Genomic DNA, 13414 nt, shown 5'->3' with positions numbered 1-13414 from the left:
AAAGTGACATGCTCAGGCATCTGGTGGAGCTGCAGAAAAGGCAGCAGGAGCACAGACCACCCTGCAACCTGTCCTCCTCCCCAAGTTCCATATCCTCCTCACCGAGACGCCCAAGAATGCAGGGCGGGAGACTACGGGCACCCAGCCACTCCACCCCAGAGGCTTGCCCAGGCAACAGAAGGCTGGCATTCAATAAGTTTTGAACAGTAGTGTGGCCTTGTCCTTCCTTCCTCCCCCACCCCACCCAGTGCCTCCCTCCTCCTCTACCCCTCCCAGGCTACCTATTATCCCCCTATTTGTGTGATGAATTAATAAAGAATGCATGATTTTGAAACAATAATGACTTTATTGCCTCTGAAAGCAGTGATCGAAGCAGGGAGGGTGGTTGGCTTACAAAGAAGTAGAGTCAACCAAGGAGGCGGGTGTTCATCAAGGAGAAACAAACGGAACTTTCACACCATAGCCCGGCCAATCATGAAACTAGTTTTCAAAGCTTCTGTGATGCGCAGGGCACCCAGCTGTGCTCTTCTAATCGCCCTGGTGTCTGGCTACATGTAATCAGCCGCCAGGCCATTTGCCTCAACCTCCCACCCTGCCATAAACATCTCCCCCTTACTCTCACAGATATTGTGGAGCACACAGCAAGCAGCAATAACAATGGGAATATTGGTTTCACTGAGGTCTAACCAAGTCAGTAAACTGCGCAAGCGAGCTTTTAAACGTCCAAATGCACATTCTACCACCATTCTGCACTTGCTCAGCCTATACTTGAACTGCTTCTTACTACTGTCCAGGGTGCCTGTGTATGGCTTCATGATCCATGCATTAAGGGGTAGGCTGGGTCCCCAAGGATAATTATAGGCATTTCAGCATCCCCAACGGTAATTTTCTGGTCTGGGAAGTAAGTCCCTTCCTGCAGCTGTTCAAACAGACCAGAGTTCCTGAAGATGCAAGCATCATGCACCTTTCCCAGCTAGCCCACGTTGATGTTGGTGAAATGTCCTTTGTGATCCACCAGTGCTTGCAGCACCATTGAAAAGTACCCCTTGCGATTTACGTACTGGCTGCCAAGGTGGTTCGGTCCCAAGATAAGGATATGCATTCCGTCTATCACCCCACCACAGTTAGGGAACCCCATTGCAGCAAAGCCATCCATTATGACCTGCACATTTCCCAGAGTCGCTACCCTTGATAGCAGCAGCTCAGTGATTGCATTGGCTACTTGGATCACAGCAGCCTCCACAGTAGATTTACTCACTCCAAATTGATTCCCAGCTGACCGATAGCTGTCTGGCATTGCAAGTTTCCAGAGGGCTATCGCCACTCACTTCTCAACTGTGAAGGCTGCTCTCATCTTGGTATTCTTGTGCTTCAGGGCAGGGGAAAGCAAGTCACAAAGTTCCTTGAAAGTGCCCTTACCCATGCAAAAGTTTCGCAGCCACTGGGAATCATCCCAAACCTGCCACACTATGTGGTTCCACCAGTCTGTGCTTTTTTCCCGGGCCCAGAATCGGCATTCCACAGCATGAACCTGCCCCATTACCACCATGATGTCCAAATTGCCAGGGCCCGTGCTTTGAGAGAGGTCTGTGTCCATGTCCTCATCACTGTCGTGATTGCACTGTTGTCGCCTCCTTGCCTGCTTTTGTAGGTTCTGCACATACTGCAGGATAATGTGTGAGGTGTTCGGCATGCTCACAACAGCAGCAGTGATCTGAGAGGGCTCCATGCTTGCCGTGGTATGACGTCTGCAGGAGAGCAAAGTTGCAGCGGAAGCGGTGGATGACGACAGATACCACAAGAATAGATGTTTATAGAGAACAATGAGAGGACCTATGAGGTGGATTCATGGCACCAGGAGAGTAGAGTTGCAGCAGAAGCGGTGGATGATGACTATGGTTAGCAGTCCTACTGCACCATCTGTTGACAGTAATATGCCGTCTGCACGGAAAAAAGGCGCAAAACAATTGTCTGCTGTTGCTTTCATGGAGGGAGGGGCGACTGACGACATGTACCCAAAACCCACCTGTGACAATGTTTTTACCCCATCAGGTATTGGGAGCTCAACCCAGAATTTCAATGGGCAGCGGAGACTGCAGGAGCTGTGGGATAGCTACCCACAGTGCAATGCTCTGAAAGTCGACGCTAGCCATGGTAGTGAGGACGCACTCTACCGACTTAATGCTCTTAGTGTGGACATACGCAACTGACTGTATAAAATCTATTTCTAAAAATCTACTTCTATAAGATCGACCTAATTTCGTAGTGTAGACATACCCTTAGTTTTCTTTTTCTTATACTAGTTCTAAGCTCACACAAATCCATCTGAAACAGAACAGCTGCTAACCAATACCTGGCTGCAGACCAGAAGTGGTCTGAAAGTAGCTCCTGCCATCCCTGCCACTGACCTCTTCAACCTCAGCAACACAGCTGGCCCAGACTGGTCAGTTAAGTGGGAATTTGTCTGGAAACAGGCTAGCAGCAGCTTTGCAACAGTGACACTGCAAAATAGGTTGTTGTTAAGGTGGAGAGGAGAGGAGGAAAGGCAGGTGTGGTGCTCCTGTATTCTCTTGTTTCCTTGCTGCTGCCCTTTCTGGAGGGATGACAGCGTTTACTGAGTAAAGCCCTGGGCCATCGGACACAACAACCTCCTGAAACTGGCTGCTGAACGGCTTTCTCAGTTTTCTGGCGTGATGTTACTGATGAGGGGTAAGAGGGCTAAATGGCTTTCTTTCTCCCATTGCAGAACGAGCTCGGAGGAGGAAGCTCCGGGAGGAACGGGCTTGGCTTCTGGCCCAGGGGAAGGAGCTTCCCCCAGAACTTTCCCACTTGGATCCCAGTTCTCCTGCCAGGGAGGAAAGGAAGACCAAGGATCTGTGAGTACATTGCAGTGTGTGCAGCGTGCCTGTCCATTTGTATGCTTTCAGGGTAGGGGGTAGGAGGAATGTGGCCAGTGATAAAGTAAAGGGGTGGTTGGTAATAAGGATGGAGAGGAGGGGGTTGAGGTGGGAGGAATGTTTGAGGGGAGTAGAGTGTGGTATAGGCAAGAGGGTGTCTGTTTGAATGAGTGTTCACAGTGTGGATGCATATACAGATTCTTCTGCAGATCCTTACTGTTGGCAGCACCAGATATGGTATGGAGGAATGATGAAAATAAGAGTGTGTGTATTCATTATTGCACTTCCCATTTGCAGCTTTGAACTGGATGATGAGTTCACCGCCATGTACAAAGGTCAGTCTCCTACCCTCGCCCTTCACTTTGCAGGAGTTAAAAATAAGTAAATGTCTGCCTGGTTGTCCGTAACAGTTTGTCTTCCTTTTGTTGCGGTCAGTTCTAGATGTGGTAAAGGCTCACAAGGACTCTTGGCCCTTCTTAGAACCAGTTGATGAATCATATGCTCCAAACTACTACCAGATCATTAAGGTAGGCAACGTGGTCCAACCTGCTCCGTCAGTCTTGCATGTGACTCTTTGGATTGGTAGAAAGCTAGGTCTTTAGTCAGTTCTTTGGCCATGTGTTGTGCAGGAGGTCAGACTAGATGATCATAACAGTCCCTTCTGGCCTCTTTAGGACACTAGTAACATCACCTTCTGGGCCTCTCTCATGCACGTTGTAATTGAAGGGAGATCTTGATGTGTTTCAGGCTCCCATGGACATCTCTAGCATGGAGAAGAAGCTGAATGGAGGTCAGTACTGCACCAAGGAGGAGTTTGTGGGTGACATGAAGACCATGTTCAGGAACTGCCTAAAATACAATGGTGAAGGCAGCGGTAAGAGCCATGAGAAAACTTGTTCCATCTATTGATAGCTCTTGGTGGTCAAAAAGCCCTAGCCTCTACCTAGTCATTCATAGCTAGCTTGTACTGGACACCAGAACTCTTTCTGGATACTTTCTGGAGGGTGGAGGTGACAGCAGGAGTTCATGGATAGTAAAGCCCCGATTCAGCAAGGTTCGTGAATATGTGTATAATGGTAAGCACATGACCAGTCACAGTGATTTCAATTGGGGATACTCACACGCATAAAGTTATGCATGTACTTAAATACCTTGCTAAATTGGGGCCTATTAACCGTACCAAAGGATCTAGTCTAGTTGGGCAGAGAGTGCAGTAGGTGTGAAGAAAAAAGACCCTTCAGGAGTTTGCTCTCTTGTATGTGTGTGTTCTCTGTGTTATGGGGATGGTATCTGAATTACAGGGATTGTGTGGAGGGCAGGAGTATGCTTAGCCCTCAGTGTCTTTAAAGTAAAACTAAGGGAGGAACACACAGTGTGTACAGACTTTTGGAGGGGAATGGTGTTAGGTTTTCCTTTGACTCTTTGACCAGCGGGACAAGTCAACTGGTGGGAGGCTCTGGTGACCATCAGGACTCCCCATTGCTATGGCAATTAAAATCAGGTGCCTCACTGAGGTGAAACATGCAGGTTTCCAGTATGGGAATATTGCAGGCTCTGTGTCGCCAGCACCCGACAGTGTCATCCAGTATAACAGTGGAGAGTAAGGAGTTTAGATCCCTCAAGCATCGTGCCCTAGTGAAAGTGAATTCCAACACCAAGGGGAACGAGATCTCTCTGTTCTTCTTTGAGCGCTTGCTCATGTCGATCCCATTGTAGGTATGCGTGCGCCCACATGCACAGTCGTTAGAGATTTTTGCCTTAGCAGTATCCGTAGGGTGGGCTGTGGTGCCCCCTTGAGTGCCGCGCTCATGTGTCGGTATATCAGGCGCCGCTGGCCCTTACACCTTCTCAGTTCCTTCTTGCCGCCCATAGTGGTTAGTTGGAGCACCTTTCCTTGCATAGCAAGGACTAGCAGTTTTGTCTCTTCTGACTTTGAGCCTTAGGGCCTTGTAAATAGTTGTTGACAGTGTTAAGTAGTTAAGTGTAGTTAGAAGTTAGAGTCCCATAGGGGACTTTACCCCAGGTGAGGCATATAATAAGCATATGCCTGTAAGTGACTCCCACAGTAGCTGCCTCAAGTGCTTGGGGGAATCCCACGTGAAGGACAAGTATATTTTTAAAAATTTTTGACCCAGGACTCAGAAAGAGCAGGATATTCGTTTGCGGCTCTCCTCATGTAGGCTGCCCTCCGTCCAGCTTCTGAGTCATCCCACCACGACTCGACTCCAATTACCTCGGCCATGGTGCACAGTGCACCCCCAGCACCGGGCTCTACCAGGCACCACTCCCTGTCGCTGGTGCCCAGAAAGAAAACTAAAAAGCACAGCTCCCCAGTACCGGGCAAGAAAGGCCATGGGGCATCAGGCAAAATACCCAGTTCGGGCTGCCGGGCCACGCCGGAGCCACATAGATTCAAACTTGTGGTGACATCAATGCCCTCCCAAGTTCCACTGGCGCCGAGAGAGCAGAAGCCTCTGTCCGCGCCGCTGGCACTGCACATGCCACAGGAGGCGGCAAAGGCTCCGTACAAGGGCAAGCCAGCCGGTAAGACCCCCCCCAGGGGGCAGTGGAACACCACCAATCCCCCCGAGCCAAGGCGGCGCACTCTGTCTCCATGTCGCAGATCTTCGGCATCGCTGCCCAAATCCTCTGGGGCTTGCCCTCAATGACCAGTACTGCATTCGCAGTCCCTGCCATCTCGACGTGGATCACCTATGGCGAGGCAGCTATCTCTGTACAACTGGCACCGTTCGCCCTCCCACCGGTCGTCCTCTCAGCGCAGATCTCCATTGCCTGCCACATCGCAGCGCTCCCCCTCGTGATACTGGTCCCCTCGGTACCGATCTTCCTCCAAACACCGGTCTCTGGCAGCAACGGTCAGCAGGCAGACACAGGAGTCAACAGCCTTGCCGTGGTCACCAGAAGAGGATTTCTGTGGCATGGAAGGGCAGTTTAGCCCCTCACTAAGACTCCACCGGTGCAATTGGGCACCTGAGGCTGCATGAACGTCTACGGCGCTGCCTTGGCAGCATGGCCAGTAGCCTTACTGGCGTGCATGGGGCATGCCAGTGATGATGATGTCCCCTTCACACCGCTCATCTGCTGTCACCTCGGAGCAACAGTTGACAGCACTGGGCTCGGTGCATGAAGCACACTCGGCACTCGGGTAGAGGAGACAGCACCCACCCCAAAACCCCCTTCCCCCGCGGGGGATGAGGCCCCGGAGCCTCCCCTGGCGGTACAGTCATCATCCTCATCCCTGGACAAGGCAGTCACGGGACCTTCAGGCCAGCCTGCCGAACAGTTTTAAAGAACACCAGACCCTGCTTTGACGGGTGACCGAGAACTTGGGCCTAGAGGTGGAGGAGATGACCAAGCAGGTTGACACCATGTAAATGTGCTCTCAGCCTCTACCCCACCCGTGTTGCACTACCAGTACATGGCAGGGTCCTGAAAATTGCCAAGACCCTGTGGCAAACCCCGTCGTCTATCCGTGTTATCTCCAAAAGGGCCGAAAAGAAGTACTTTGCCCCAGCCAAAGAGTTCAAGTACCTTTATGCCCACCCACCTCTGGGCTCGCTGGTCATCTCTGTGGCTAACGAGAAGGACAAGCAGGGGCACATCAGCTCAACTCCCAGAAGTAAAGAGTCCAAAAGGCTGGACCTTTTCAGGAGAAAAATGTTTTTGAAAGCCAGCCTGCAATTCCAGGTGACGAACCACCAGGCCCTCTTGGGCAGGTACAATTTTAACTTCTGGGACTCCCTCTGTAAGTTCAAGGAGTCCCTCCTGCAGGGTTTGGCCCAGGAATTCACTACCCTGGTAGAGGAGGGCACTGAGGTGGCTAGGTGTTCCCTCCAAATGACATGGGACGCGGTGGACTCAGTAGCTAAGGCGGTCACATCAGCGATGGTCATGAGGCACAACTCCTGGCTTTAGACCACCGGCCTCTCCCAAGAGATACAGACCAGGACTTCCCATTCGATGGGAATGGTCTTTTTGCAGATCAAACGGATACGAGGCTGCATGGGTTAAAGGACACTCTGACCACCCTTCACTCACTGGGTATGCATACGCCACAATCTGCAAGGAAGCAGTTCTGGCCACCCCTGCTGCCAAAGCCTTGACAGCCTTGTTCGGGGTTTGCAAGGCAAAGGGATAGAAACACAAGTTTTAGTCGTAGCCGCTCTTCTAACTCCCACTCATCCACGCAGCTCGGCCTGGCTAAGCATCCAGGGGGCCAGAAGTGCTCATTTTGAAGGTGCACTTGAGAGCGATGCCCTAGTCAACTCCTCAGTTCCACCTTGTCCTTTCCTCAGCTGTTTTCTTCCATACCGTTCAGTCTGGTCATGGGTCACCTTGGACCACTGGGTGATGGACATAGTATCTCAGGTTGCTATGCCCTGCAATTTTCAGATGCCCCTCCCTCCCAGCCCTTTCTTCCGCATCCCTCTTCAGGGACCCTTCTTGTGAGCAAGTCCTCATTCAAGAGGTTGAGAACCTCCTGCACCTGGGGGCGGTGGAGGAGGCCCTTCGGGACATAAAAGGAAAGGGTTTCTATTCCTGCTACTTCCTAATCCTGAAAGCAAAAGGGGGGCACAGACCCATTCAGGACCTGCATTGCCTCAACAAGTCTCTCAGAAAGTTGAAGTTTCGCATGGTCTCCCTTGCCTCGATCATCCCCTCCCTGGATCCAGGAGACTGGTATGCTGCCATCAACTTGAAGGATGCTTATTTCCATATTCCAATGTGTGACAAAATGGCCAGTGTTGGTATGGTGGATCCCGCACTTTTCTTGGCGGCGGAGGGGCTAGGACACTATTCCTTGCCCCTGCTCTTGGGGTGCCGAGGGCCCCACTAGTGGCCTGGGAAGGTGGTAGAGGAGGGAAGCAGGGAAAGGGGTCTGGGTTTGCTCCTCACTCTGAGCCCCATCCCCTCTCAACCCCTGTGGGTTTCTAACCCTCTTCCCCCTTGGGTAGGGTTACCCTCGGTCCTTGACACTGGAAGAGGGAGTTTCCCTGCCCTGCTGGGGAAGGGTCTCCTTTCCTCCAGTTCTCTGGTCTTTTAATTCTCAGCAACACACCTGCAGACTCCGGTCCTCTCTCCTTCCTCACTCCACACTGTCTGCCTGAAGCAGGGGGGTTTTATTAGGTTCCTGACAGGGCCTTAATTGGCTACAGGTGCTCCAATTAACCTGTAGTAACCTTCCCTAGTCTACAAGGAACTACACCTTAGTTAGCCTTGGGCTTTTATGTCTCCCCTCTCCTACTGCTCCCCGGCCCTGCTCTATCACAAAGGTCGCAGGTGTTTCCTCTGTTTCATAGTGGGCACAGGCCATTTTCCATTCATGACGCTGCCCTTTTGCCTCTCATCGACTCCAAGGGTCTTCACAAAATGTATGGCACCAGCGGCGGTTTACCTGAGATGCTGAGGAGTCCAGGTCTCCCCGTATCTCAACGACTCATCAAGGCTAATCAAGGGCAGGTCCCTGGAAAAAGTACAAAGGAGCCTCGATCTGGTGGGTTCCACTTGCCGCGACTTGGGCCTGTTGATAAACGAGAAAAAATCCACCTTACCCCAGACGACCAGTGTGCTTGGACCATGTTCAGCAGGTCTTGCTGGGTAGGAGGAAACCCTCCACCAGAGCAACTTACCTGGCCAAATGGAAAAGGTTCACATGCTGGGTCTCAGAATGGCATATCCAGGCTGAATGGGCCCCACTGCAGGAGATCCTGGATTACCTGCTGCACCTCAGATTCCAAGGTGTGTCTCTGTCATCAATCAAGGTCCACCTGGGCACTATCTCAGCTTTCCAATGTCCATTCCAAGCCAATTCGAACTTTGCTCATAGGGCCTCCCTTCAAGCGTCTGGCTTCCTGCTCTCTCCTGCTTCTCTCATGGAAGGTTGCGTTCCTGGTTGCGATAATGTCAGCCTGCAGGGTGTCCGAAATCAGGGCACTTACTTCAGAACCACTCTATGTGGTCTTCTATAAGGACAAGGTCCAGCTGCAACCGCACTCAGCATTTATGCCTAAGATCATCTCCCAGTTTCATACTGGCCAGGACATATACTTATCCGTCGTCTTTCCAAAGCCACGTATGTCAGATGCGGAGCGCAGGCTACACACCCTGGATGTCAGGAGGACACCCCCACCTCAGAAATGTCCCTAACAAAAGTTATAACCACCAAGGTTGTAAAAATGGTAAAAATATTTTAAAAAATCTTAACAAATGGTAAAATAAGCTCTAACCAGCATTTTATGCTGACCATCTGCACAAATAAAAAAGGCCAAAATTAAGTTACAATTTGGGCATAAAAAATAAAATGTAAAAAACTTGGGCAAAATAAAAGGAGACATAGGTGCCAGTGACTAATTGGTTAATTTTTTTATTATTTAGGTGTATGGAATAATGTAATAGGTTTAATAAATTTAAAAAAGAAAGCTAGTTTTACTTATATAATATAAATGAAAAACAATGCTCTTTGGGAATCATTTCTGGACTGCAGTTCAACATTAAGCTGCTGGAACTCTGACTCCTCAGCACGACCGTGATGTGCAGAGACATTGCTGGGAACCCCCAAATAAATAAATCCTGACTGGCCATCGGGCGAAATTTGTCTGTTTATTGGAAGTGATGAGCATAAGAGATTCGCTTGGTACATGTATTCTGTGTGTGTTGCTAATAAATAGATGTTTAAAGCACAACTGTGTAAGGCTCTTTCACTGGGAAAAGGTTCCGCAGACCTGTAGAGCCCTAAGCTCCAAGGAACAGGGCAGGTACTTAAACTGACCAGGTTTCTTCCTAAATCCCATGGGTAACAATAGGTGCCTTACTACACCCTGAGACCGAAGGGAAACGGGGGGGGGGGTAAATTGATTGGGTCACGCCTTACACCCTCGGTAGGGTATTGGCGGGGTGTCCTAAATTGACCAGGCATGCCTTAAGCCTTCGGTAGGGTATAGACAGGGTGCTCTAGTTTTCTGCAGGTAATATACTGGTGGAGAATGCGGGCAACCTAGTCATTTGGATTGAGCCTTATACAGCAGTTGGACAGAATGTTTGTGCCCTTCTGGCAACAGGACTGCAACCTGTTGACAGAATGAACACTCCAGGGAATAGGGAGAGTGGGAAGCTTATGTTGAAAAGCCAGGAAACTGGTGGAGGAACTAACCCTCCTTGCAAAGTGAGTAGCGGACCAAGGTCTGTGTCCATGGGAAGATGATTCTTTTCAAGGGGAAAAATGCACTGGAACATGTGTGTAAAAGGTTTGAAGCATACTGCAATAATATGAAGTCTACATTGAATAAATGGGCTGTAAAGACTGTGGCTGGCTGGGTATTATGGAAAGTGTCTTATAATCTCTCAAGGTTAGTAATATCTCAGTAGAGCCAGTTAGAAGACTGTGAATTGGAATTGGGTATGGTAAAGGATACCTTAAATCAGCATAAAGCCTCTGTAAGTAAGGAAATAGAGATATTACGCTTGAAATTGAGGGACACTCAGGCAGTTGTCAGAACAATCCTGCAGGAAAAATGGGATTGGGCCCAGGCAAGCGGCGATCATTCCGCCTGCATGCAAATGATTAAGAGTTGAAATATAAACTGGGAGCCCAGAGGGGCATTGCGGCAGCAGTAAGGGAAGGAATAGGTTCAGATACCAGGGGTACTTCAGATCCCTGAGATAATACTTACCTAGGGAAGGATATTGGGACTGATCCTGAGGGGACAGATCCAGGATGGTCATACCCCTCATTCCCATGCCTTTCCCAAAGGGCCATGTGCCCCCTTGAGAAGGGAATGGCAGTAATCATGGATGGTAGCAGAATTTACGGACCACCTTAAGAGACAAGAGCTATGACTCGATCCCAGGGGAGTAAATTAAAAGAAAATTTTTTTTCTTCAAGGTGAAAAACGGAGAGTGAGCGGGTTAACATATAGAGTTAATGCACTACTCCATGGAGTTGCCCAGGAACAATTAATTGCAGCAAAAAAAGGGGAATCCTGCCATCCATTTGGCATGCAAAAAAAGGGAACAGACACTGGGGGAACAAATTTGGGGTTTGCAAGAGCAAACTAAGGCAGCTGTGTTGCAGGGACGGTACTTGGTGGCTAAGTAATTACAGGCAAAATCCACCATCTTAAATAAATGCAAAACGCATAAGAATCAGCATAACTGATAAACACAGCACATTATAATTGAATAATTTATAATTGAATAATTGAAATCCAATTGGCTTTGTTTTTAAGCATGCTAATATTGGTAGCATGAGTAAAAAAAAAAAAATCCAAAAAATACATACGGCCAATATGCGAAATCAATCGTTGTTGACCATACCTGGAAAGCATACCCTAGTAATGTAACATGGGTATCCCGTGGTAATGATGACTGTTCTGGTGAAAGAGTCATCAAGGAGGGGAATTTTAGGTCTGAGACCTAATCAATCCTTGGACCCCCATCCCATATTAAACCAGCTTTGTGTAAAACTCAGGGAGTTCACCACTAAAATTGAAAAAAAGGAATGTTCTACTGCTAAGAAAGCACCCCCACCTCAGGAATGTCCCTAACAAAAGTTATAACCACAAAGGTTGTAAAAATGCTAAAAAAAATTTAAAAAATATTTAAAAAACCCTCAACAAATGGTAAAATAAGCTCTAACCAGCATTTGATGCTGACCATCTGCACAAACAAAAAAGGTCACAATTAAGTTACAATTTGGGCATAAAAAATAAAATGTAAAAAACTTAAGCAAAAAAACAACAACACATAAGTGCCAGTCCGTAATTGATTACAATTTTTATTATTTACAAATATAAAATATAATAAATGTAATACATTTTTTAAAAAAGCTAGTTTTACCTATATAATATAAATAAAAAACAATGCTTTTTGAAAACCATTTCTGGACTGCAGTTGAACATCAAGCTGCTAAAACTCTAATCCCTCTGCACGACCATAATGTGCAGAGGCATCGCCAAAACCCCCCCAAATAAATAAATCCTGACTAACCATTGGGTAAAATTTGTCTATTTATTAAAAATGGTAAGCATAAATATGTGCTTAATGTATGTAATCTGTGTGTACTGCTAATAAATAAATGTTTAAAGCACAACTGTGTAAGGCTTTTTCACTAAAAAAAGGTTCTACAGACACGTAGAGCCCAAAAAGGGCAGGTACTTAAATTAACCAGGTTTCTTCCTAAGCCCCATGGATAAAAATAGGTGCCTTACACCATAACACCCCGTCCTCCTCCCATGAGGGTACCTAAATTAATTGAATCATGCCTTAAGCCTTCAGTAGGTACATGCGGGATGTCCTAAATTAACCAGGTCACGCCTTAAGCCCTCGGTAGAGTATAGGAGGGGTGCCCCAAATTTTTGCAGGTAACAGTGCACTTACTCAGCTAGTTCAAGACGATGCTAGCTTTGGCAGAGCAGTGCTGCAAGCTGCAAGACCATGAACTCCAAGCCCACCTCCACTGGCACTGCTTGTGAGCCATCTAAAATGGACTTGACATGAGCAAGCACTCAAAGAAGAAGAAATGGTTACCTACCTTTCGTAACTGTTGTTCTTTGAGATGTGTGGCTCATGTCCATTCCTTTACCCGCCCTCCTGCCCCTCTGTTAGAGTTGCCAGCAAGAAGGAACTGAGAGGGCATAGGGCAGGTGGCGCCTGATATACTGATGCTTGAGCATGGCATTCAAGGGGGCGCCTCAGCCAATCCTACAGGTACTGCTAAGGCAAAAATTTCTGATGACCATGCATGTGGGCATGCACACACAGCATGGGAATGGAATGGACACGAGCAACACATCTCAAAGAACAACAGTTATGAAAGGTAAGTAACCGTTTTTTTTCCAGTGTGCTGCAAAGAAAATTCTGGAGTGGTCTCAAGGAAACAACTATCATGTGATTTTCACTGAGTCAGTCTCTTGATGCCACTGGCATGCCATTCTACTTCTTGTGGACTCCACTGAAAATCAAGAAACTACATCCGAGCAAATTTTCCTGTGGAATTACCACACATGGGATGACTGACATCTGTGTAGCACGTTCTGTGCACAAGGATCAGAAAGTGCTTTCAAAACTATAGAGAGAGAATTTCACCTTTTTCTATAATGCACAGCAAAGCTTAACAACAGTCCAAGAAAGTGAATATAATAACCAGATTACACTACTGTGGAATTCCAGTTGGGAAAACATAAGAATTTTTCCAGGACATGGAGGTTGACAGCACTCTTAAAATTACCATAGGATTATTACTGACTGACTGTTCAGATCCACTATCTTAAGTATAATTTGAGAGTTGGCATTTCTAGCAACATCATTCCCCTTAAAACCATTTTGGGATGTTAGTTTGATGCGGTCTTAAAATAAACTGCATCATGAAGGAAACTTGCACAATATTTTCAAAAAACAAATCTGGGAACTTAAATTCATAACTCTGCTAGACTCTAAAAATCACGGACTGAGCAGGGACACTGAATTTGTGGTTTACTTCAACAATCTGTAACCCACTA

General features: G+C 47.8%; 1 protein-coding gene across 1 annotated transcript in view; it reads left to right on the top strand.

Moving 5' to 3' along the window:
* Positions 1-13414, top strand: part of LOC119848600 (cat eye syndrome critical region protein 2) — a 140105-nt gene that overhangs the window by 113249 nt on the left and 13442 nt on the right. The window contains exons 10-13 of the mRNA XM_038384587.2: positions 2747-2876; positions 3195-3232; positions 3333-3424; positions 3645-3771. Coding sequence (XP_038240515.2) covers positions 2747-2876; positions 3195-3232; positions 3333-3424; positions 3645-3771 — 387 coding nt within the window. The remainder of the gene's footprint in view (positions 1-2746; positions 2877-3194; positions 3233-3332; positions 3425-3644; positions 3772-13414) is intronic.

This window comes from Dermochelys coriacea, chromosome 1, assembly GCF_009764565.3.
Source record: "Dermochelys coriacea isolate rDerCor1 chromosome 1, rDerCor1.pri.v4, whole genome shotgun sequence".
NCBI classification, from domain to species: domain Eukaryota; kingdom Metazoa; phylum Chordata; order Testudines; family Dermochelyidae; genus Dermochelys; species Dermochelys coriacea.
The sequence above is the reverse complement of the archived record's forward strand: the minus strand, read 5'-3'. Positions and strand labels throughout refer to the sequence as shown.